Source organism: Dermochelys coriacea, chromosome 7 (genome assembly GCF_009764565.3).
Source record: "Dermochelys coriacea isolate rDerCor1 chromosome 7, rDerCor1.pri.v4, whole genome shotgun sequence".
In the NCBI taxonomy this organism is placed as follows: Eukaryota; Metazoa; Chordata; order Testudines; family Dermochelyidae; genus Dermochelys; species Dermochelys coriacea.
The window spans coordinates 54,156,167-54,181,524 of record NC_050074.1 but is presented as its reverse complement, the minus strand read 5'-3'; the positions used below and the strand labels follow the sequence as shown (position 1 = coordinate 54,181,524).

The window sequence follows — 25,358 nt, the reverse complement described above, 5'->3', positions numbered from 1 at the left end:
GAGAAGGCAGGCCTCCTGGATGACAAAACACCCAAGTATTCTTTCCAAGACAGAATTATTAGTAACTACATCTGATTCCATATTTGCACCTGTACAGAGCCCTATTGAAGCCAATGGAACTCTGCAAAAGTGAGTTTGCTCACATGGATACCGACTGCAAGCTATGAGTTCATTCTCCTCACCCTCGCTCCCATGACAAGCTAAACCACATGCAAACTCAGACAACACAGATTTCAGCTGGAGTCACATGTGACATTTTAAAAATGTCTATTTTTACAGTTGTAAGCACAGGAACTGATTTAATGGGAGTAGCTGTTTTTTGGCCTCATTTCATTATTTGGATACGTCACTTAAGACACATACAAAATTAAAATGGGGGATGAGGGTAATCACCACATGACACGAGAGTGAAGAAATTATTTGAAGCCTAAAGGAGAGCTGTGCAACAGGAATTCAGTACGCCTGGTCATATCAAAGTATTCGCAAAAAGAAAAGGAGTACTTGTGGCACCTTAGAGACTAACAAATTTATTAGAGCATAAGCTTTCGTGAGCTACAGCTCACTTCATCGGATGCATTTGGTGGTTTCAGAGTAGCAGCCGTGTTAGTCTGTATTCGCAAAAAGAAAAGGAGTACTTGTGGCACCTTATAGACTAACAAATTTATTAGAGCATAAGCTTTCGTGAGCTACAGCTCACTTCATCGGATGCATTTGGTGGTTTCAGAGTAGCAGCCGTGTTAGTCTGTATTCGCAAAAAGAAAAGGAGTACTTGTGGCACCTTAGAGACTAACAAATAGCCGTATAGAGTGGAAATCTGTCCTGTGATTATGCAAGGCACTGAATTTAGCCGTATAGAGTGGAAATCTGTCCTGTGATTATGCAAGGCACTGAATTTAGCCGTATAGAGTGGAAATCTGTCCTGTGATTATGCAAGGCACTGAATTTAGCCGTATAGAGTGGAAATCTGTCATATCAAAGTATGTAACTGAATCTACAAAAGCAAATTAGTCAAACACTGCCAATACATTTACATGTGTCGGTAATTATGATTTCCTGCAATGCACGGTTTGTAATGCTTTGATGCCTATACCCATCAAGTTAAGTTATTGAGTGGCAGAATTCTTCTGCAAAATATTTTTTCAAGGGGACTGGAGCGGACTGTTTTCAATGCTAAGAGACAACTACAAAAAAAGTTAACAGTTGCAAGACAGAAGTGAAAAGGAAAAAATTTGTGCACATGGTGTTGTATTATAGACTTGAATCAAATCTGCACCAGAATACCCAGGTTTTATGAAGGGAATCTCAGAGAATGGGGTTCACGCTGTGCAGTGATTTCAGATCCAATGACTAGAGCTGACACCCATCCCAAAATCTGCCCCATGGCCTATGCAGCAGAACCATAGTAGGTCTGCTCCATTGTAACAGAAAACAGAACTGGATTTTCTCCCTGAAAACAAGTATATACGAGTTTGAGTGAGAAATCACAGGAGATAAGATCAGGGACAGTAAGGCAGATGCAGGGGTAAATTAGAGCCAAAGACATAACATGAGAGGTTATTACTAAAGGATGCAAAGGCATGCCACATAAGAAGCAAATGGATGGCCAAAGAGTGTGTTTGGGTCCCTAGCTTAAAGCAGGTGAGGACAAAAAAATTCTTCAGTAAAAAAAACCACAACACTAACAGCAGATTTAATGCATTACTAGTTAACAGGAAAGGGAAAGGCCACGGGGCAGAATTACTTAATACATTCAATAAGCAGGGCCCAGGGAAATTCTCATCCCTAGTAACTGGCAGAAGTGGTATTAGAACTGGCTATTATTTTTGAGATCTTATGGAGGCAGGCAAGGCCCTGCTGAATTGTTGGAAGAATTAGGGAAGCAGAGGATTTGTAGGCACCTAAGGAAAAAAAAAAGGTGAAAAATGGTAGGCAACATGAGTTCATTAAACAAATCATGCTAAGTTTGTGTGTGACTGAATAACAAGTTTAGCTGCTAAATAAAAAAACAGAACATATCTCCATTTTAGTAAAGCGGCCGATACGATTCCATGGGGCAGTCCCTTAAAAAAAACAGATTAGATGGAATTTACATAAAATGACTGAACTGGATGAAAAAACTGAACACCAATTATCGATGATTTAATGTCAAGTTAGGAAGAGATGCTGTCTGATGTTCCTTAGAGGTCTGTTCTGGGTCCAGCACTATTAATACTTTCATTAGGGACTTGGAAGATGGCAACATGAGCAAGTGAAACAAATTCTGATTATATGAAGCTAGGAAGGAGTGTAGAATGGAAGAATGGAATTAAAATACTCTATTGAAAAACTGAAAAAAGGGCTAAATGAGCGAGATAACTGCAGAGAAACATCTATGAAGGATTAATCAACTGCACAAAAACAGAGCAAAGATATACTGCATATAGGCACAAGACAGCATCTGGTCACCATAATGGATGATAAATTAAACAAGTCAACAATACAATGCTGTTGTAAAAGAGGCTGTATTAATAGCAGTAATAAATGTAAAACATTATTCCACTTTCATCCGCACTGATTATGGCTATGGATCAATTCTAAATACTTTTAAAAAAAGACAAACAAGAGTGTTCAGAAGAAAGTGACATCAAGACTAAATTATTTTAAAAATGGGACCTTTGAGCGGAGGTTTAGGAAGCTGGATATGTTGCCTCTGGAGAAAAGACTGAGGGGAGACACGCTATGTCTACAAATAGGTTAGAGCAGAGGTTTTCAGACTATGGCCCGCGGAGAACCAATCATCCGCGAGCTCCATTCAGGTGGTCTGCGAAAAGTTCCCTCTCAGGGGCGTGCCTGGGTGGCCGCACAGGAGAGAATGAAGGGCCACACACCTAATTAGTGGAGCTGCGCAGGCGTGGATCCACTAATTAGGTACCTGTACCCTGGAGAAGACTCACATGTAAGGTGCAGTGGTGGCCTTGGGAGGAATAAGGGGTAGGTGGGAGGGGGCAGTGGGGTGAGAAGAGGGGCTGCGGCGGCCAGAGAAAGAGGCGACTTTTTCCAGCTCTAGGGCTGCTGCGGCAGGGGAGAGACCCCCCTCCTTCCCAGCCCCAACTCAGGGGCTGCCGCAGCAGGGGAGAGAGGACACATCCATCGCATTAGAGAGGTAAGACTACTGATATTAAAATACGAGTTGTGTGTTTTTATTTGAAGAAAAAAAAGTATTAAAGTTTGTTTTTTATATAGAATTTTTATCCAAAGCCCTTTACAATAGTTAGCTAACGGTACAAACAATATTTGGAAAGATCATTAAGTGGTCTGCCGAGATCCTCAGCAATTTTAAAGCGATCCGTGGGGAAAAAAAAGTTTGAGAATTACTGGGTTAGAGGGCTGGTCTAAGATCAGTTGTCATTAGTTCACGGAACACAGGAAAAATAGTGAATTGGACTCACACAGCATGTAAATCACACGTGTTCATGCCCACACAGTGTGGGGGTATAAATTGCAGAGTTCTTTCCATATCCTGATCATGATGAGATTTACAGGAGTAAGAAATACCACATCTGAAATGATGTTTTTGCCAAGACCACTAAGATTGTCATCATTTAACAGAAGTGAATTCTGTTTGATGGAGGGGAGGGGAAGGGAAAAAACTTCCCGAAATTTACTATGTTTGAGGCATATTCACTTGAAGAGGGAATGCTTTATCACTGAAGTTTCATAAGGCATAACCCTTCTCCCCAGATATAATCTATCATAATTTCCTCACTAGAAAAATTACTTGTTCATAAAAGCCGGGCATTTACTAGTATCCCTGATTTAAAAAAACACCCATCTTAATGGGAGGGATAAGTGCCTAGTGAAATAAAAAGCCTTTACAAAAATAATACTGAATATGTGGAATTAAATTCCTGAAATAAAACAAGCTTAAGACACCTCAGTTCAGCCTCAACAGGCCCATGTTCCAAGTCATTTGGCACAAAGTAATACTTTTTTGATCAGAGGAAATTACACTGAAAGCACAGAGACTGAATTCTTCTCTGACTCCAGAAGATGGTGCCTCCAGAACAGGGATGGGAATCCACTGCTGAAGTAGTGTGTGTGTGATGAACTCAAGCCTGATCAGAGACTGACTGTCCTCAGATCCCATGAAAAAATTCCTCTTGCGTTCCAAGACATTGTCTTCAGAGACAAGTAAAAGTCTCTTCCCTCCCAGCCTTCTGTGTAACACTGAACCAGGTGCTCATGACGATGGTCACTGCTGTCTGGTCCTCTTCACGAAGATCTCATGCATATAATCCCAAAATCTTCCCTGATGAGACTCGTTGTGGCGAATCATGGTGGCGAGAGCCTCACCCTGGTCAAGACTCTGCCAATAATCCTGTAGCCACATCTCCTTCCAGCTGAAACACAGAAGAGGAAAAGCGCAACAAGCTATTAGAAAGTGAGGGGGTCTGATGCTGAACCAACAATAAGACTGAATTCCTCTCTTACCTAAGAGGGGACTATGAAGGACAGAGGTTGGGGAAGTTCATTATTAAATATTGGAATTACTGAGCCACTGTACTCCCTCTCAAATCAGTGATTCTCAAACACTTTCTATTGGTGACCCCTTTCACAAAGTAAGCCTCTGAGTGCAACCCCCCATTATAAATTAAAAACACAAACTAATTTTTAAGTGCTCAATTTATCACACATTTTTGTTTAATTATTAAGTTTTTTTTTTTAAACTAGTTACTGTTTCATACTGGGGATGGGCACGAAGAAACTTTGTCAAAGCAGACTTAGTACGCCATTGCCACCTTTACTTCTGTGCTGCTGCTGGCAGCAGGAGCTGCCTTCAGAGCTGGGTGGCTGGAGAGCGGCAGCTGCTGACCAGGCACCCAACTCTGAAGGCAGCACAGCCACCAGAAGTGCAGAACTGCAGAAGTAAGGGTGGCAATGCCACACTATGCCACCCTTACTTCTGTGTCACATTTGACCTTTGCACTTGGAGACATGGCTATGGGGGGCAGGGACTAAAGCAAATTTTGGGGTGGCTATAGCCCCTGCAAGCCACCCCTCCCATCACTGCCCCTGCCTGTGTGTCTGATTGTTAAATTATAAATTATCCCCCTTTTTTGTCGATCTCAGTGTTCTGATTGGTCTGCGGTTTAATGCAGCTCTTCAGCTGCTGAACAATCAAGCCCTCTAATGTTGTCTCAGTACCATCTTTTTAGTCTCAAAACAAATCTGTGCACATGATACAATCCCCAGAGTCCCATTTCCTTAAAGCGGTGGTGATAAAAAGATATACTTTGTTTAGGAACAACCATCACTGCATTATACGTTTACAATACTTCTGAAGTAAATATAGTACATTGCAACAGAAAGGTGTGTGTAATTTTCTAAAATGCTAGATTTACATTATATACTGTATAGCAGTTGCTCTGTTTCATAAAGTGTTTGTGACCCCCATGTAATAACCTCGTGACCCCGTTTGAGAACCCCAGCTCTAAATGTATTCTAAGAAATCTGCTAAGTAAATTCCCTTCAGAAACCATGACACCTCAGTACTGGCTTTGGAACTTGTTTAGATTTTGTGTTTGTGAATTTAGTGTTAGGGTAAGATACAACGTCAACAGCCTTGAAGAATGTAGTCCTCTAATAAAATAAAACCTTGCAGCACATAATCCTAACCTGGAACGACCACCTCTAGGAGCATTGAAGTAGCTCTCCATGGCCCATATAGCGATAACTGGAGATGGGGGTGAGACCACAAGTCATAGCAAACACTAAACAGCTATCAGATGGGAACAGCTTTTGTTCATAAGAAGCCTAGGCTGTATTTGAATCAGTAATCAAGAGAGGAAAGGCTTTGAATCCCATCAATCCCTTGAGCCTTCCAGTTACTCAGTTTTTTGGGGAGGCCGGGGGGGATATACTAAGGTTCTCAAACTTTGTCATAGCATGGACTACATCTTAACAGAAAGTGTGTGTATGGCAGCTCCCTTCCCATTCATGGTCATGTGGAGCACCTCCTCTCCCATTCATATTGTGACAGAGTACACCAAAACTTCATGTAGTTGTCACTGAAGTCGTTCCATGACTAGCTAAACCTGGCAAATTGTTCTTGATGATCCTTAACATTCAGCCTCTCATGGAATCTGTTCCCTCCTCAGCCAAGCAAGACTACCACAGATTCTGGCCAGAAAAACTGAGTGGGATGCCATTTCAAACCTGTCCATATCAGCTACGCAGTACTTACTCCTTATCCAGAATGCCACGTTCGTTAGTTGTCCCCCCCCAAGATAACGAGTACAGCACTTCTGGCACCAATTCTACTCATCATAGGATGAAGAAACCTTCAAGGCTGTATTGCCCAGAAGCAATCCTCACATATATAGTACAAGTTTCAGAGTAGCAGCCGTGTTAGTCTGTATTCGCAAAAAGAAAAGGAGTACTTATGGCACCTTAGAGAGACTAACAAATTTATTTGAGCATAAGCTTTCGTGAGCTACAGCTCACTTCATCGGATGCATTCAGTGGAAAATATAGTGGGGAGATTTATATATACACACAGAGAACATGAAACAATGGGTTTTATCATACACACTGTAAGGAGAGTGATCCCTTAAGATGAGCTACTACTAGCGGGGGGGGGGGGGGAGGAGGAAAACCTTTTGTGGTGATAATCGAGGTGGGCCATTTCCAGCAGTTAACAAGACCATCTGAGAAACAGTGGGGGGTGGGGTGGGGGGGAGAAATAACATGGGGAAATAGTTTTACTTTGTGTAATGACCCATCCACTCCCAGTCTCTATTCAAGCCTAAGTTAATTGTATCCAGTTTGCAAATTAATTCCAATTCAGTAGTCTCACGCTGCAGTCTGTTTTTGAAGTTTTTTTTGTTGAAGGATAGCCACTCTCAGGTCTGTAATCGAGTGACCTGAGAGACTGAAGTGTTCTCCGACTGGTTTTTGTACAAAAGTCCCAAAGGAAGTGTACAGTATGGTCAGAGAAATGTTCTTTGTGAACATTCAAATGTGTATGTACATCCTCGACCAATAGAATTAGTTTTCCCATCATCAATAATGTCACTTGAAGTGGAAGGTTTCTTCAGAGTATATCTATGGGGATCTCAGAACTTACCTTTCAGAACTGATCTATAAGCACAGGATTGGGGGCAGAGAAGCTTGCTCTTGCAGTCAAACTGCCTCAAAATCTCATTAGGAGAAAGCAGCATTCAGACGTGTTCTGAGCCCTTGTCAGTCCGTCCAGGTTAGATGTCTTTTGTGGAACTGAATGTGTGTGTGGAAATGCAGAACAATCATTTGAGATATTTCCTCCAAGCCCTGAGAAGTGTTGGGGGGATAATGGAAAAGGTAGCATTCTGAGCCTGAATTTTGGGGAAATGAGGTTGGAAGTTAATCAGGTATCAGAGTTAATGTTTCATCCTCTTTCAAAAGTGATCCATAGATCATTTTGGTTTATGATTAGGATAAAAATATATACATTTATATACTTTTCATGGGTTACATCATTTTATCAGCAAACAGTGCTAGTAACAGTTCTTCAAGGTCCAAACTCAAGCTGAGACTCAATGAACATCTCATGGGCTTCCTACAGGAATTACAGCCTTGATAAGGACAATCTGGCATTTTTCTTTTTACATCACCATTAACAGTTTTTGAGTGGGGAACATAATAAATTTCACTCTGACACTTCAACTCTCTCCTTTTGGAATATTAAAAAGCTTGTGCCCCAGCATGACGGAACTAGCACTGAACTGTACATATACATTAAAACAAATTAAAACCTAAACACACCAGAAACTGAAACCAGAACAGCATTAAAAATCAAAGCAACCTTTGACTTTAACACTGTTGACCACTGGTAAACACCTTTATAACAACAAGAACAATTCTACTAACCTAAATTATGTTATATCTATCCTTGTGTGGGTTTGAAATTGTTCTGGTCTGTGCTTTTCCCATCCTGAATTAAATTCTAGTGTGTGCATGTAATGGAACTAGTGTACGTCTTCATCATCCCACTAGCGTATTTCACTTCCAGCTGGAGTATCTTATACTACCAAACATTTGTAACCTTTGGCTCCTCTCCTCTGAAATCTAAGCATTCTCCCCATGACAGACATAACATTCAGATTTTAGCGTTGTAGCCGTGTTAGTCTGTATGAGCAAAAACAACTAGGAGTACTTGTGACATCTTAGAGACTAACAAATTTATATTGGCATAAGCTTTTGTCGGCTAAAACTCACTTCATCAGATGCATGGAGTGGAAAAAAACATTAGGCAGGTATATATACACACACACACACACACAGAGTACATGAAAAGATGGGAGTTGCTTTACCACGTGGGGGGTCAATGTTAACGAGACAATTCAATTACAGTGGAGGTGGGCTATTCTTAACAGTAGAATACCATGGCAGGAAAAAAAAATCACTTTTGTAGTGGTAACGAGGCAAATGTAAACAGGGTGGCACATTTCAAACAATTGACAAGAAAGTGTGAGTAACAGTAGGGGGAAATTAGAAAACTAAATTATAAAAGCAGTTACATTGCTAGGATGCTAGGAAGTTTGAGATAATGGTGGTTGGACTTAGACCTGCATAATGCAGTGTAAACGCTGGAGCCCCAGGTTGGGACCCAGTGTTCAACAATTCCTATTCTATGAAAGGTCTTCAGGCAACAGGGCTGCCAAGACAGCACCTTTCAACAGCACTAAAGTCACTGTACTCATGTGTTTAAAAAGATAAATGTATACCAAGTATGATTGTAAATACAAGCCTCACACTTGTACATAATTATTGCAAATTCAGACACACATTGTATGGTCTAGTAATATGGGAGAGTTCCTTTAAATAGTTTGTGAGCACTTTTCAGAGTAGCAGCCGTGTTAGTCTGTATTCGCAAAAAAGAAAAGGAGTACTTGTGGCCCCTTAGAGACTAAAATTTATTTGAGCATAAGCTTTCGTGAGCTACAGCTCACTTCATCGGATGCATTCGGTGGAAAATATCCACCGAATGCATCCGATGAAGTGAGCTGTAGCTCACGAAAGCTTATGCTCAAGTACATTTGTTAGTCTCTAAGGGGCCACAAGTACTCCTTTTCTTTTTTGTAAGCACTGTTGCTCTTGCTGTTTATGTTCAATAGTCATCAGATTCTGCCAGGGCAGCAGTGTATATATGTAGCTAGGCTTTGCACATTGTATATAGTTAGCAAACAGCTATAGGGATCCAATTGTGTTTTTGTAGTTCCTACTTATTACATATGTAATAAGCAAAAGACAACATACCCTATTGTGCCTGTCAGTATGTGTATCAGCCAAACTGATTTTGCTGGCTTGTGATACTATAATCAGATTCTGAAGCTTCATACAACTGTAATTATGAAGTTACAGAACCATGGAACTAAACTAAAGTTTTGCACAAGAGAGTGGCCATTTTGTGTTTCTGTCACTCCACTGATAGCTCTTTACCATTCATCTATATTTTGTTGGCACAGATGGTTAAAGCCCAAATTCTCATCTGGAATCCTGCTGGTCATCTCATGGAAGCTGGACTGTATAGCATACAGATATCTTTCTGCAGCAGATGACCAGGAAGCATGGAAGTTTTGTGTTGTGTGATCTCACCATTTTCCTCTTGTCTGATGGCCCAGATACAAGTTGTCTGAAAATAATGGGTGAGGGGTCTACTGTTGGACAGCGAGACACTAAGAGACCTCTTTTCAGAGTAGCAGCCGTGTTAGTCTGTATTCGCAAAAAGAAAAGAAGTACTTAGTTTCTAAGGTGCCACAAGTACTCCTTTTCTTTTTAAGAGACCTCGGTATAAGAGACCTACAACTTGGAATATGGAGCTACAGTATACACATACACTCAGATTGATGATCCCCTGACAGAACCATACATTACCCTAACTTCCATCCAGAAAATCTGGCACTCTCACCATGCCTATTCAGTAACAACTGTTACTTGCCTAAACTATATCTCTTCTGCCACCTGCTACTCAAGAGGTCACCCTAACAAATAAAGTACAAAGAAAGAAAAAAGACCACCACCAAGGAAAGTAGTGAGTACTCAGTTCTATTGACAGTGATCTTGCATAGCTTGTCTTGGCAGCTGTTTATAATGGGGGAGTGAATCTTTCTATTAAGAAAACACATTCCAAAAGCCCCTCAAAACCACCAACAGAAGATAAAATCATTTTAAAGCTTTTTGGAACTCCTTTACTTAGTAATTTGGTTTTGCAATTGGTCCATACATGGATCACTTGTGATATTCTGAAAATAATAATAAAAAGGATATTAAATTTAAAATGAGATTTTTTTTTGTGCAATGAGCTTCATAAGGAATTATTATGACCTCCAGGTGAAATTTTGGGGGAAGGGAGATAGGACAGGGAGAAAAAGACATTTGTTAACATTTAATTTGGCCACTTTTAATAGTATTGAAATGTAGAAAAACAGATTGTTTTGAACAGTTAAGAAATTTCAAACACTTCTTTTGCACTTGGATAATTTAAATGCTTCTTTTTAAAACTTCAGACTTGGCTAAGACTTTGTCCCCAATGACAACACATACCTCTGACATGTTAAGAAACTATTTTACAAATCAGGTTAAAGACTACTTAAAATGATGGAGTGCACATTTGCAGTACAGAGGTCTCTACTAACATTTTAGCATTCCAAAATACAGAACTCCAGATGCACAAAGGTATCAGGAGACCTGTTACTAAAAATCAATTGAGATAAAGCAGCAATGATTTCTTCCTAGGGAGTGAGTCTTCTGATATTTGAATCAATCATTCTGTTTTGTTACATTAATAGTTTACACAGTGGAACTGGCAACAGGATATGGAAATTTTCAGCAGCAGGTCATGGTTCAAGTACAGCCAATGTCTGCAGTGGCTGAAAGGTTTTACTATATGATGGCTGACAGCTCACGTCAAATGGATTGGGTAGACTCAGACCATTTCTTAAGGGGCAGGTGTCTACAACACAAATACCATCATGACAAATGCCTAACTGACCTAATTATTAGCCATCTTAGCAGAGATACAAAGGACTAAAAAAAACAAACCACGAGGAGTACTTGTGGCACCTCAGAGACTAACACATTTATTTGGGCATAAGCTTTTGTGGACTAAAACCCACTTCATTGGAGGCATGCAGTGGAAAATACAGTAGGAAGATATATATGCACAGAGAACATGAAAAAATGGGTGTTGTCACACCAACTGTAACGAGACTAATCAATTAAGGTGGGCTATTATAATTGATCAGAACAGTTATGAGTTAGATTGCTGGTAAAGTGGAGGAAAGCTTACACTACCTCTGCCCATGCTGAATCCGGCCTGTGGACAGAAGACTCCAGCCTTTAGGACTGCCAGTCCAGTACCTTTCACCAGCATTGTGCAAAAGCAGGGACAGAGCCCATTCATCCTGTTCTGAGAGGTCAATCCCTTGCTTTAACCACTAACCAATGCTCTTTACGAATTCCCCCTTTTCAACTACATGGCTGTATATAGCATACATGACTCTTGCTTCCACCTAAGGGGCGTCATACTTTTCAGCGCTGCTCTACATACATAGTTTGAGAAGCATTTTGGGATCCTTCAGGGTGAAAAGTATTATACAAACCTGTATTAACTGGGCTTTTAAAAAATGATTTTGTAAAAACAACATTAATAAAATACCTGTCTCCTGCAGAGAGATCCTCAATGTTTCCAAAGCCAGGGGCTGGCATGGGACATCCCATGTGTGTGAACTGAGCTATGTGGGGTTCAGGAGGTGGCACCTTCCCACGAGATTTCTTATGATCCCTCTCACTAGTGATTCGGATGTTCTCCCTATCACAGATGAAACACTCAAAGCCATTCAGGTAATTGGGCAAAGTCATGTCATTCACTCCCCACTCACGTCTCTCCATGTTCTCCAGCAGAAACTGGTTTGTAATGCCTCCCGGCTTCTTATACTCCAGATATTTCAAATACTCCTCTCCATTCCTGTCCAGGAAGTCAAGGAACTGTGCTAGCTCTTGGGGGCTTCCAAAATCATCCACGAGGATGATGGAGAGGTCATCAGGCATCCAGTCCCGCACAGATGGGGAGCCTCGGTATACAGGGATGGCGCCCAAATGCATTGGACGCCACAGCTTCTCGGTCATGTAGTCATTGCATATGGCATTCTCCATGGCAAGATGAAACTTGTACCTGGAGATAAAGGTCATGAATTCAGAATCCTCTGTTGTGGCTGTAGAAGTGTCCCTCAGCCTCTCACTGGGAAGCTCTCGGTTATTCAGGCATTTACCATAGGAGTCTACCTAAAATAGTAATAATCATCTTTACAAAAGTAATTTCTCCGTTTTAAACTTATTTTCAGTGGACAGTTCCCTGATACGATTCCTTCTGACCGTTCCTAAGAATCTGAGCTTGGCCTCTCATTCCAACATTTTCCTTCTCAACAAGTGGAGTAAGCCAAAAAATTCTAAAACGTCTAATATTCATTGGAGAACATTTATATTTCAACCCTCCTTCCTCTTCCAAGCACTCAATTCCTTTCCCAACAGGTTAAGAGGAATTCCCCAAGTCGATTGCACCTCCTTGTGTCCTGCAGCAGAACTGTGCCTCAGATGTTTAACTATAGCTGACAGACACAAGATGCAGAAAAACTTGGAGAAGTAGAAACTTTAGAAAATGGTATGCTTATGTAGTGGGCAATGCAGAACAGGAGTTGGTGAGGGAGAGGATGCGGCTCATTTTTCCTGTAATTTTTTTCTTAATATAATACTGTCACAGCACTTCCCAAAAGCTGTATAGACATCAATTAATCCATATCAACCTGTAACCCACTAACCCCCCTTTTTTAATCCTATGACTGCAGAGGAGTTAATGGGACACTCCACCTTAAAAGGTCCCTTAGAATATGTGCTAACTAGGTATGTTAAACAAACAAGGTATGTAAAACCACCTTGTATTTAGCTGTGTCTGTGACGCTCAGAGTACCTTTCCCACACTTGAAGAGCTCTGTGCAGCTCGAGAAAGCCTGCCTATCTCGTCAACAGAAGTTGATGTCTGATCTCCTGGGACGAAACCGGTTACAACAACACTGCATACAGTCTCAAAAACTGAGTTAACAGCAGATCTTCGGTCTACAATACAAGATGTAATCCTGTCCAAACACAGTCGTTAGTAATTGTATAATTGAACAAGTGCTGAACATTATTTCTCCTTGTTTACAAGTACAGTTAAACTGTGTTCAGCCACCATGATTGCTAGCAAGAATGTTTATGCGTTATTTAATCTCATAGGGCGACCCTGATTTTGACTATAAGACAACTAGCTTTACCCTCAGGCTGGTCCTCAGTGTGCTTCCCTTCCCATTATAGCCCAATTACTTCATCAGGATGAGATCAGATATGGGATGCTCAATGCCAGGTAGGCTAGATCCCAGTTTTCTTCAGCCTGAGGGTCTAGACTGCTCCCCCTCATGTCAACCAGGTTACTAACTCAAGTTTAGTCAGGCCCCACAAACAGTCATAGCTATCAGCCCCTCAGCTATCAGTCTCCAGGATTTAACTCGTAATGAAAGAGGTGCTGGAGCTCAAGCAATTTTTACACATTCGTAACTAATGCAGCAAGCCCAGAGGTGCCAGGGCTAATGGCCAAGCCTAGAGGCAGCGGGGCTCAGCCCTGGCACAATTGAAGCATGGAGCGTCTCCCCCACTCCTCTCTCTGCCTTCCCCGCAGGAGCCCGAGCACTTACCTGGATGTGTTTCATGAGCTCCCGCACGTATCTGTCCCTGTCGGAGGGGACGTCGCAGTGGGACTGCATGTACAGCACCGGGGCATAGCCCTGCTTTCGCCACCGCTCCTTTTCCGCCAGCGGCAGGGCGGCCCGGCGCAGGTAGGCCAGGCTGGGCAGCCACTGCAGGGTCAGGGGATAGTCCGACTCCCTCCGGAAGGTGGCGGTGTAGTTGAAGAGGCTGATGCCGGGCCGGTGGGAGAGCAGGTAGTTGTTCATGGGGGACTCCTCGTGGAACAGCGCCCAGGTCTGGTGGGGCAGGCGCGGCAGCGGGGCCTCGTAGGCCCGGAAGTCCGTCCCGTAGAAGATAATGGCCTTGGTGCGCTGGTGCAGCGCCACCCGCCGGCGCCGGGTCACCAGGCAGGAGCGGCGCGCGCAGTCGATGCGCTCCGTGTCTCCCGGGAAGTGCGGGAAGAGGCCCGGGCTCCACCACAGCAGGATGGGCAGCTCCCGGTTGCGGCGGGTGTCGCCGTTCCCAGGGCCCCGGTACGAGGCCGCGACCACCGCCCCGAACTCCACCGGGGGCAGGCCGGTGCTGGGCTGGAAAGGGGAGCGGCCGCGGGGCTCGGGCGGCCCCTCCGGCAGCTCCCACTCTCCGGCTGCGAGCGGCCAGGCCCCCGCGGCCAGCACCGCCAGCACCACGCTCGCTATAAGGCAACAGCGCGGCCCGGACGCCCGGCCCTGCCCGCCGCCCCGAACGCCCATTGCCGGCGGTTCCGCGCGGGCGCCCGCCAGCCCCCCCGTCCCGCCGCCGCCGCCGCCGCCGCTGCTGCTAGCCCCGCCCCTCCGTCAGTCCCTCGCGCCCTCCAGCCCCTCCGCGCTGTGGCCAGGGTTGCCAACTGTCCAATCACAAACCCAAACACCCTTTCCCTGGCCCCGCCCCTTCTCTAAGGCCCCGCCCCGTTCCTTCCGGCGCTCGCTCTTGCTCCACCCTCACTCGTTTTCGCCAGGCGGGGGTACAAGAAGGGGCGCAGGGTGCAAGCTCCGGGAGGGGGTTCGGCGTGATGGCTCCAAGACGGGGTTCAGGGCTGGGGGTTCAGGCTCCGGCCAGGCGGCGCTTACCTGGGGCGACTCCCAGTCAGCGGCGCAGCAGGGCTAAGGCAGGCTCCCGTGCCTGACCTGGCCCCCGAGCCGCTCCCAGAAGTGGCTGGCCCGTCTCTGTGGCTCCTGGGGGGCTCTGGACACTACCTCTACCTGCAGGCAGCGCCCCCGCAACTCTCATTGGCCACAGTTCCTGGCTAACAGGAGCTGGCGTTCAGGGTAGGGGCAGCATGCAGAGACCCTCCCCCTGCCTCGCCTCCCTTCCCCCAGGGAGGTGCCAGCTGCTTCTGGAAGCAGTGTGGGGCCAGGGCAGGCAGGGAGCCTGCGTTAGCCCCACTGGACTTTTAGCAGCCTAAAATCTCCCGGTTTGGCTTCAGTCACCTCCCCTCAGAGATCCATAGTGGGAGACTCCCAGCAAAACTGGAAGGGTTGGCAACCTTAGCTGTGGTGCCTGCTCAGGCATTCGGGGCAGCCCCACCTTGATGCTGGCCCGCCCCTCCCTCCTCCCGTCCATACTCGCTCCCTGTCCAGGTGTGGCCTGTCTATGCCGAGTTCAGCAGATCAGTTGAGACATCGCTCCCTGCACAGCCTGCAACACACACTGCCCAGGCACACCAGTGCTGAGGGATGGCCCCTCGCCCCCACAGGATAAGCCTGGCTGGGCCATGAGAAGCTAGATGTAGGCTCCCCCCCAAATACAGCAGGAGAAATAGAATCCCCTCATAGCCCAGCACAGGCAGCATCCTGGTGCCATTCGCTTAGCAGCAGCCAGGGACAAATTGCCCATGGCAATGCTGTGACACTAGCAAGCCAGACAGCTAGCCCCAACCCAGCCTGCATGCTCAATGGATCCCACACCCGGCGGTGACAGCAGGGCTCACGCTGGCAAGGGAAAGGTGGTAGTCTGGCCAAGGCCATCCATCGTCAAGATCTCCAGCCTACAGGCACACGGCACCGTAGCATTCGCATAGTGTGTGGCCATTGTACTCCCTCTGTCACTCACATCCACCCATCCCCATATGGAAAAAGGGTATAGCAGAAAGTGAGGTGGTTCATGACAAAACCAACTGGCATCAGAAAGACTTTTGTATGAACGTACGGGGTTGGTCCCAGGCTATGAAAGAGACATCATGGGCAAGGTAATCATCTTTAGGTACAAGCATTGGAGCTACACCAAGCTCTTCTTCAGGTTTGGGGAAGGAAATCTGAGCCCTGGTCTATGCTACAAATTTATGTCAGTATGTCACTCAGTGGTATGGAAAATCCACACCCGTGAGCACCACAGTTATACCAACTTAACTCCCAGTTTGGATAGTACTATGTTGACAGGGGGGCTTCTCCTATTAAAATAGCGACCATCTCTTAGGGAGGTAGAGTACCCACACCAATGGGAGAAGCTCTTCCATTGGTATAAGTAGCGTTGTCACTAAGCACTGCAGTGGACAATAAAGGTTAGACTGTTATGCAAAAGGGGCCATTAAGGGTTAGCAGGCAAGTGTGTGTTACAAATTGTAATGAGGCACGAAACCAGTGTTGCCCTGAGTCTGTGGTTTTTAGTATATCACGGTCTGCCAACCCCAAACCCCTTAATTACTAATCGATGGTCTGTCCAACAATGATCTGTACTTCTCATGGCTCATGTTATACAGACATCAGTGTAATCTCAGGCTCTGACTATAACGTAATCAAGGAGGTTCTAGTGTTTGGCCCAAGGATGTTTCCAAGTGGTCTTAAATTTGTTACTCTGCCTAAAGATGTTGTTTGTGATGAGCAGGTCATGCTCCCCACAGTCGCTGAGGAGGAAAATAACGTTGGGGTTTATATTTCCCTCCCACCCCTTCTTTGCCTATTGTGCTGCTCCAGAGGTGGAAGTCCTGTCTAATTCTGGCATTGAAATCTCCCAAGAGGATGAGTTTGTCTGCCTTAGGTGGGGCTGTGAGGACCGCACTGAGAGCTCTATAAAACCGCTCCTTGTCATCATCGTCATCGATTGTTGGTGTGACATTGCATTCTATATGATTTTATAAAAATATGCTAATGAGTGTGAATATAATGTAACCAGAATATGCTTCATGCAAAAGGTGTCTTGCAAGGTATCATTACAAAGCTTACAATCTACTGAGTGTGGTCATCCTATTTGTATAAATGTATCACTCTTGTAACTGAAACTAGAAATATGAAATATAACTCTGAGGGCCTATTGTAGTTATGCAGAGTGTGGGCCATTAATGGTGGTTTGGAATCTTAATGGTTCCCATTAACCAGGACGATTGACTGTAGGTGGCTCTGTTTTACTTGTTAGTCTTCTTGTATACCTGTGGCCTGGCACGTGGGTAATAAAGTCTTACAGTGACATGTGATCATGGCACCTGAACTGGAATCCATCTTTAACCTGGTGCTTTTCCATTGAGAAGGAGGGGTGGGAACCCAGAGGGACAAAGGATTCCCACCTTATGCAGAAGATATATAAGTGGGTGGAACAAAACAAAGGGGGTAGCCATCATGAGAAATCCCCTAGCTCCCACCTGAGCTGGAACAAGGGCTGTATCAGGGGAAAGAATTGTGCCCAGACTAGGAAGGCATCCACTCTGTTAAAGAAACTTACTGAAACATCTCTGAGGGTGAGATTTTATCTGTATTCAGTTTTATTACTGTACTAGGCTTAGACTTGCATGTTCTATTTTATTTTGCTTGGTAATTCACTTTGTTCTGTCTGCTATTACTTAGAACCACTTAAATCCTACTTTCTGTATTTAATGAAATCAATTTTTACTTATTAACCAAGAGTATATATTAATACCTGGGGGTGGGGGGCAAACAGCTGTGCATACCGCTCTATCAGTGTTATAGAGGGTGAACAATTTATGAGTTTACCCTTTCTAAGCTTTATACAGGGTAAAATGGATTTATTTGGGGTTTGGACCCCATTGGGAGTTGGGCATCAGAGTGTTAAAGACAGGAACACCTCTTAAGCTAATTTCAGTTTAAGCCTACAGCTGTTAGTGAATGTAGTTCAGACCTGGGTCTGGGTTTGCAGAAGGCTAGCGGTTCTGGCTCAAACCAGGCAGGGGCCTAAAGTCCAAAGCTGGGAGGGCTGGGAAAGCAGGGGCAGAAGTAGTTTTGCCACATCAGTTGGCAGTACCTGAGGGGGTTTCTGTGATCCAACCAGTCACAGTTGGGGCATATGCACTGATGACCCTGGCATATTGGTTGTTGGTGAGCTTGAGCTGAAGAGTCATAAAATATTCTTGATAGCAATGGGAAGACCCAAAAGCTGACTTGCGATCTTATTTTTGATGGCAAAATCAATCCTGTGAATTAGTCTCTCTTCAGGTGGCCTTCCTTTTCAAAAGACGGTATAGCCACCTCCATCCTCTTTTAATTGGCCCTCCTTGGCCCGGTGGGTCTCACTCAAGGCTGCAATATCAATGATGAATCTTGACAGTTCTCTGACAATTATGGCAGTTCTTTCTGGGTATTCACTGTGCTGAGAGTCCAGAAGGGTGTGGATATTCCAGATGGCGAAATTCATTGTCTTCTATCTCTTGTTTTGGCCATGGAGTTGAGTGATCCCACTGGATCTGGCCATCCAGTCAGAAGCTTGCAGCTTGCTCCACCACACCGCACACACCCAGAGTAAGCAAAAGCAGTACAATGTCAAAGCACTTCAAGACCAAGCCAGCTAAGAGACGTTTCAGCAACACGTGTCTGAGAAACTCTCCAACTTGCCTGACATAGTCATTGACATTCAAGAGCACTGGCATCAACTTAAAAATACCATTCACAGTGCAGGTGCTGAAACCATAGGATACTCCACTCATCAGCACCAAGACTGATTTGATGAAAAAAATGAGAAAATCCTAGCATTAATACAACAGAAAAGAAATGCATTCTGTCACTGGCAAAATGATTCCTCTAACCAATGAAAACACGAGGCCTAGCACCTGCTCAAAGCTGAAGTCCAAAGAAGGCTTTGTGACACCAAAAACAAGTGGTGACAAGAGAAGACCTCTGAGATCCAGGGTGAAATTATTGACATGAACTGTGACTACATAGATCATTGTTGCAACCAGCATCCTATAGTTGCACCAAATCTTGTACAAAGGAGGTCAAATAAGGTGTCTATGAAAAGGTTAAGATTTGCTGGTTATGATTATGCTATCTGTATGTATGTATCATTTTTGTATTTCAAGTTGTATGTATTCGCTCTATATCTGTTTCAAATGTTGGCTCATGGGGTAACACCCACATAGTAATCAGCCAGATATACCATGCAAGATATCTGCAAAAATGTTATTTCCCAAATATGATAATCTTGTTTATATGTTTGTATCGCCTTTGTGTTATGAGTTATAGGGCTTAAGTACACTTACAAGTTAGAGCGCATTAAAGCAGCCCTGGATGCCCTAATCCCTGACACGTCCACACTGGCAAGACATGTAGAACGCCTGGACTCTGCGGCTGGAGCGCGCTTGGTAATCCACCTCCACGAGAAGCATAAAGCTTGCTGTGCCCTAGCTGAAACGCCCAGGCGTCAGTTTGAACGAGGTGTTGCATTACTGCGCTGTGATTGGCCTCTGGAAACGTCCCATAATCTTCCGAAGTCAAGTGGCCACTCTTCTCATTGTTTTGAAATCTGCAGGAATGCGGATATCCTGTTTCAAAGCTCCATTTCTGACAACAGGCTACTTATCTGCTCTGGGACAAAGCAAACCATTACTGTGGAATGGTGTGTATGTGAGAGAGAGAGAGAGGCGGGGGAGGAAGGTCTGCTGCTGTCTGAATTTACAAGACAGCATGCTGACACGCTCTCCCCCCCACACACACACAACACACTCCGTCACACTCTCCCCCCCTCATTTGAAAAGCATGTTGCAGCCACTTGCATGCTGGGATAGCTACCACAGTGGGATAGCACTGCTCTGTGTGGCATAGCAAGAGCTGCTAATGTCACCATGCCAGTGCACTTCCAGCTATGTGTGTAAACACACGGCAGCGTTTTCCCTGCTGCAGTCTCCAAAGGCTGGTTAAACTCCCAGCACTCTACATCTGCAAGTGTAGCCATGCCCATAGATATGTATGTATGTCTGTATTTCAAACTTGTGCTGTGCTTCTGGGTGACACCCCAGACAGTTTGGCATTAGCACTTCCGAGCCTGCTTGATGGCCTATTAAGGACCATCAGCTATACAATTGACCCTTTAAAGAGAAGGCAGATACACCTTATGACTCAGCAAGGTATGCAGGAACATTCCTATGGAGAAAACTCTTAGGGCTTGGCTACACTTGCGAGTTAGAGCGCATTAAAGCAGCCCCAGATGCCCTAACTCATGACATGTCCACACTGGCAAGGCACACAGAGCGCCTGGACTCTGCGGGTGGAGCACTCCTGGTAATCCACCTCAACAAGAAGCAAAACGATTGCTGCGCCCCTGCTGGAGTGCCGCCAGCGTGGACGCTCTGATCAGCCTCCAGAAGTGTCCCACACTGCCTGTTCTAGCCACTCTGGTCATCACTTTGAACTCTACTGCCCTGCCCTCAGGTGACCAACCATCAGACCCGCCCTTTAAATTGTCTGGGAATTTTGAAAATACTCTTCCTGTTTGCTCAGCAAGGCATGGAGTGCTCTCAGCAAATCTTACCAGGTGACTATGCCTCCATGCACCAGGCGATCCCCAGTATGGAGCAATAGCGAGGTGCTGGACCTCATCAGTGTTTGGAGGAGGCAGCTGTCCAGTCCCAGCTGCGCTCCATACATAGGAATTACGATACCCTCAGGAAGATATTAAGGGACATGATGGAAAGGGGCTATGACCGGGACACACTGCAGTGCAGGGTTAAAGTGAAGGAGCTGCGGAATGCCTACCACAAAGCCCACGAGGCAAACCGTCACTACAATGCTGGCCCCACAACCTGCCATTTCTACAAAGAGCTGGACGCAATACTTAGGGGCGACCCCACCTCCACTCCGAAGAACACTATAGACACTTCAGAGCCCCGTTCAACAAGGCAGGAGGAGGAGAAAAGCGGAAGCGAGAGTGCTAAGAAGGAGGGGGACAGCCCGGCATCCCTACATGCATGCAGCCAGGAGCTGTTCTCCAGCTAGGAGGAAGGTAGCCAGTCGCAGACAAACACCAGAAGAGGTGCCCAGTAAGTGGCTTTTATTTTGGGAAAAAAGTTGTTCGGTGTGGGCTCTTGGGGCGAGGAGGGTTAGGGCTGCATGCATGACTAGATGTGGAATAGAGCGTTGATGTGCTCTCTCTCATATCACGATAATGGGCCTCAGTGATCTCTTCAAAGGTCTGATGCAGAAATGGGCAATCCGCTTGCACAGCTTCCTTGGCAGAACTACTGTGCTCCTTGTCACAGTAAAGCTAACATGTCCATGCCACTGTGCCACGAGAGGCATTGCTGCACACAGGCAAGGTGCATATGGGCGAGGGTGGAAGCCGCATTGTAGGAGAAGACCCTCCCTTGCTTCCCAAGTTACCCTCAGCAGCAAGATATCTTCCAGGATGAACTCCTGTGGAAAATGTGGGGACAGTATTCAGTATAGGGGCCCCCTGCAGTTGTTGGCTCTCCCCAAGGCACAGAACAGCCATGAAACAATCAGTCCCCCTTGCCCCTGTGCTTACTCACCATTTTAGGGCTCCTGTGGGTTATGTGCACTCACTTTGGGATGGGCAATTTCTGCTATTGTGTAGACTGTGCTTGTCTACTTTAAGTACAGCCGAATCATTGCTCTGTCTGGTGTGAATAATGCTGCCTCTGTTAGGTGTTGCACTTTGGCTTTACAGATGCAACCTTGAGATCCCAGCCGTCCTTATCAATGGCTGAAAGACTCCAAAGAATCAGGCGGTAGCCACATAGAAGCAAAGAGGACATGCTGCATGAAGTAATGCAGCGGCCCTTAATGAAAATCAAAAAGCGCAGGAGAGTGAAATGCGGATCGCCGGCCCCAAAGCATGGAGTGGCTGCTAAGCATCATTGGGCATCAAGCGGACTTGATACAGGGGCTCGTAGCACTGCAGGCAGAGCACTACCACCCCCACCCCGCAGCCCTTGTCCCAAACATCTTTCCCTTATGCCTCCATATCACCTCCAACCCACTTTCCCCAACATCCGGGTTCTTATCGCCACCAGCTGCCTCCAACACCTGTAGCTTCACCACCCAGCTCTGCAAACTATGACCCTTACCTGCTTCACTCAACCCCCATTACCATGCATTTTAGCCAGCCAGTAGTGCAGCACTCATTGCACAGCACTCCAGATAGGAAGGCTGAGTATGATAACAGGACATATGCAAATATGTGATTGTACCATTCCCCACCCCACGCTCTTGCCCTTTGTTTCCCAAGCAGTTGTATTTCTGTTCAATAAATGAATTTTTTGGCTTTGAAAACATTCTTTATTATTGCATTAAATAAAACATACCTTAGCCCAGGAAAGCAACAGGCACTGCAAGTCACACAGATTCCTACCAACATTGGAACCACTGCACTTCACTCCTGTGCAGGGCACCAAACATTACTGGTAGCTTTCAGCCTCAAATTGCTCCCTCAAGGCATCCCTAATCCTTGCAGCCCCACACTGGGCCCCTCTAATAGCCCTGCTCTCTGGCTGTTCAAATTCAGCCTCCAGGTGTTGAACCTCCAAGGTCCATACCTGAGTGAATCTTTCACCCTTCCCTTCACAAATGTTATGGAGGGTACAGCACACAGATATAACTGTGAGGATGTCGTCATCGGCTAGGTCCAGCTTGTCATATAGACAGCGCCAGCGGTCCTTTAAATGGCCAAAAGCATACTCCAGTCATTCTGCACCGATTCATCCTGTTGAACTGCTCCTTGCTGCTGTCAAGGCTCCCTGCAAACTTGCATCAACACGATTCCAACAGTTGACTTTCCCACTCCAAACTGGTTAGCACCCGATCGGTAGCTGTTTGGAGTTGCCAGCTTCCAGATTGCAATCACCACCCGCTTCACCACCAGCAGTGCAGCTCTCAATTTCTTGTTCTTGCACTGCAGGGTTGGGGCGAGCTCAGCACACAGTCCCATGAAGGTGGCTTTTCTCATGCGAAAGTTCTGCAGTCACTGCTCATCATCCCAGACTTGCATGACGATGTGATCCCATCACTCAGTGCTTGTTTCCTGAGCCCAAAAGTGGTGTTCCACTGCAGTGAGCATGTCCATGAATGCCACAAGCAATCTCATGTTGTAAGCATTATGCTAGTAAACATCGTCTGACTCCTCACTGTCAGTTTGTAGCTTGAGTAACTCGACTACCATTCGTGACGTGCTGGCGAGACCCATCAGCATATTCCTCAGCAGTTTGGGCTCCATTCCCGCAGACTGAAAGGGAAGACAGCGCGCGCAGTACAAAAAATATTGAAAGATGGTGCCAAATGTGGACGGAAGCACAGGGATTGCTGGGATGTGAAGCAATGCATCACGGGGCGTTGTGACAGGACCCAGAATGTCCCGCACTCCCGTCCCCTTCCCACAAGCCACAGCACCAGAATGAGAAGAGGTGCTCTGTGGGTTAACTGCAAGTGCCGCAAATGTGGACACGCCAGTGCGCTTGCAGCTGACAGTGTGAACATACTGCAGCACTTTCCCTACTGCACTCTCTGAGGGCTGGTTTAACTCACAGCACCCTACATCTGCAAGTGTAGCCATACCCTAAGGCAGAGGTGGGGAAACTATGGCCCACGTGACCATCCTACCCAGCCTCTGAGTTCCTGGCTTGGGAGGCTAGCCCCTTCCCCCGCAGCCACACTGGCATCATTCTGGGCAGCATGGCAGTGTGTCTGGCTCCAGCCAGGTGGCGTGGCAGCCAGACTTGCTGCTCTGAGCGGCATGGTAAGGGGGCTGGGGGGTTGGATAAGGGGCAGGTGGTTACGGGGGACAGTCAGGGGACAGGGGGCGGTTGGATGGGGTGGAGGTTCGGTGGGGGGAGGGTGGTCAGGGGACAGGAAATGGGAGGCACTTGGATAGGGCAGAGGTTCTGGGGGGGCAGTCAGGGGATGGGGAGTGGGGGGGTTTGGATGGGTGTGAGGGGGGCAGTCAGGGGGTGGGGGCCAGGCTGTTTGGGGAGGCACAGCCTTTCCTACCTGTGCCTCCATACAGTTTTGCACCCTGATGTGGCCCTTGGGCCAAAAAGTTTGCCCACCCCTGCCCTAAGGCTTCCAAGCCATGTTCTGGGCAGCTTGTGTTTGAAACAGGAAGCACAGGCCACATGATAAGAGACTACAAAAGGCAGCTGCATCTTTTCCATTTGGTCTTCAGTCCTGCTTCTGACCTCTGGAGGAACTGTGCTTGAAACTGAAGCTCTGAACAAAGGACTGAACGACCCATCCAAGCTGGGATGTTTATACTTCAGAGACTTGATTGCTTTAAATCAGTAATCCCATCAAACCTGTTACAAGCCTGAACTAAGAACTTTGCAATTGTTGTATTTGATTCCATTTAACCAATTTTAACTCATCTATATTTCTTTATTTTTATGAATAAACCTTTAGATTTTAGATTCTAAAGGATTGGCAACAGCATGATTTGTGGGTAAGATCTGACTGGTATACTGACCTGGCTCTGAGGCTTTTCTTTTACTGGGGTATTGGTTTTCATAACCATTCGTCCATATAAGGAGTGGCGCTGGTGGTGATACTGGGAAACTGGAGTGTCTGAGGGAACTGCTTTTATGACTTCTGGTTAGCCAGTGGGGAGAAACCAAAGTCCTTTCTGTTTGGCTGGTTTGGTGTGCCTTAGCAGTGAAGGAACCCCAGCCTTGGGCCGTGACTGCCCTGCTCTATGCAATTTGTCCTGATTTGATACACTCAGTAGTGTCCTGCCAAGGGCCACTTTGTTACACAGGATTTTGTAGACCAGGATGGCATGAGAAGCTTCTTTCAAACAATAAAAGCTATATATGGGCCAAGCTCCAAAGGCACAACCCTCTTACATTCCCAGGATGGCTCCACCCTCAGGAACAATGCAGCCATTAAACAATGCTGGAAGGAGCACTTTGAGATCCTACTAAACTGCGAATCCACAGTCTCTGAAGAAACCATCCAGTTTATTCCACTATGTTCAGTAATGGAACACCTTGCTGATCCTCCATCTTCTGAGGAAGTCCAGTATGCCATCACCCAGACAAAAAAATCACAAGGCACCAGGCCCAGACAGCATCCCTGATGCGGTTTCTAAAGCTGGTGGAACAATACTCCAGCACAAACTAACTTCTCAACAAAATCTGGACCTGCGAAGAAATTCCACCTGACTTTAAGAATGCCAATATTGTTACAATATTCAAGAAAGGGGGCAAATCTGTGTATGGGAACTACAAAGGTATTGCCCTTCCATCACAGGAGAGGTCCTTGCGCAGATCCTACTAAACCATCTCCTTCCCCTTACCAAGGAACTCCTCCCTGAATCACAGTGTGGCTTCAGGCCATCCCGAGGCACAACCGACAAGATCTTCGTGGCATGACAGATTCAGAAGTACAGAGAGCAGCAGTAGGAACAGTTAATGGCAT

At 45.8% G+C, this 25,358-nt stretch overlaps 1 protein-coding gene and 1 long non-coding RNA gene across 4 annotated transcripts; one reads left to right on the top strand and one right to left on the bottom strand.

Annotated features, from left to right (window-relative positions):
- Positions 1–3,254: 3,254 nt before the first annotated feature.
- On the bottom strand, positions 3,255–14,564 carry FUT11 (fucosyltransferase 11). Of its 3 annotated transcripts, XR_005294152.2 has the most exons (5): positions 13,746–14,527; positions 11,678–12,303; positions 7,106–7,352; positions 6,224–6,392; positions 4,327–4,379 (listed from the first exon to the last, which is right to left on the bottom strand). XR_005294152.2 is itself a non-coding variant. In XM_038411089.2 (3 exons), the coding sequence occupies exons 1-3, from the start codon at positions 14,487–14,489 to the stop codon at positions 4,232–4,234; spliced, it is 1,518 nt and encodes a 505-aa protein (XP_038267017.1). In that variant the 5' UTR covers positions 14,490–14,564; the 3' UTR covers positions 3,255–4,231. The 3 variants fall into 3 exon arrangements, 1 of the variants encoding a protein (XP_038267017.1); XR_005294153.2 differs by lacking the exon at positions 6,224–6,392; XM_038411089.2 differs by lacking the exons at positions 6,224–6,392; positions 7,106–7,352 and having other exon boundaries at positions 3,255–4,379; positions 13,746–14,564.
- On the top strand, positions 12,352–12,672 carry LOC122460964. Its single transcript, XR_006282628.1, has 2 exons — positions 12,352–12,452; positions 12,550–12,672. It is a non-coding gene; the product is annotated as an uncharacterized LOC122460964 (long non-coding RNA).
- Positions 14,565–25,358: the final 10,794 nt, after the last annotated feature.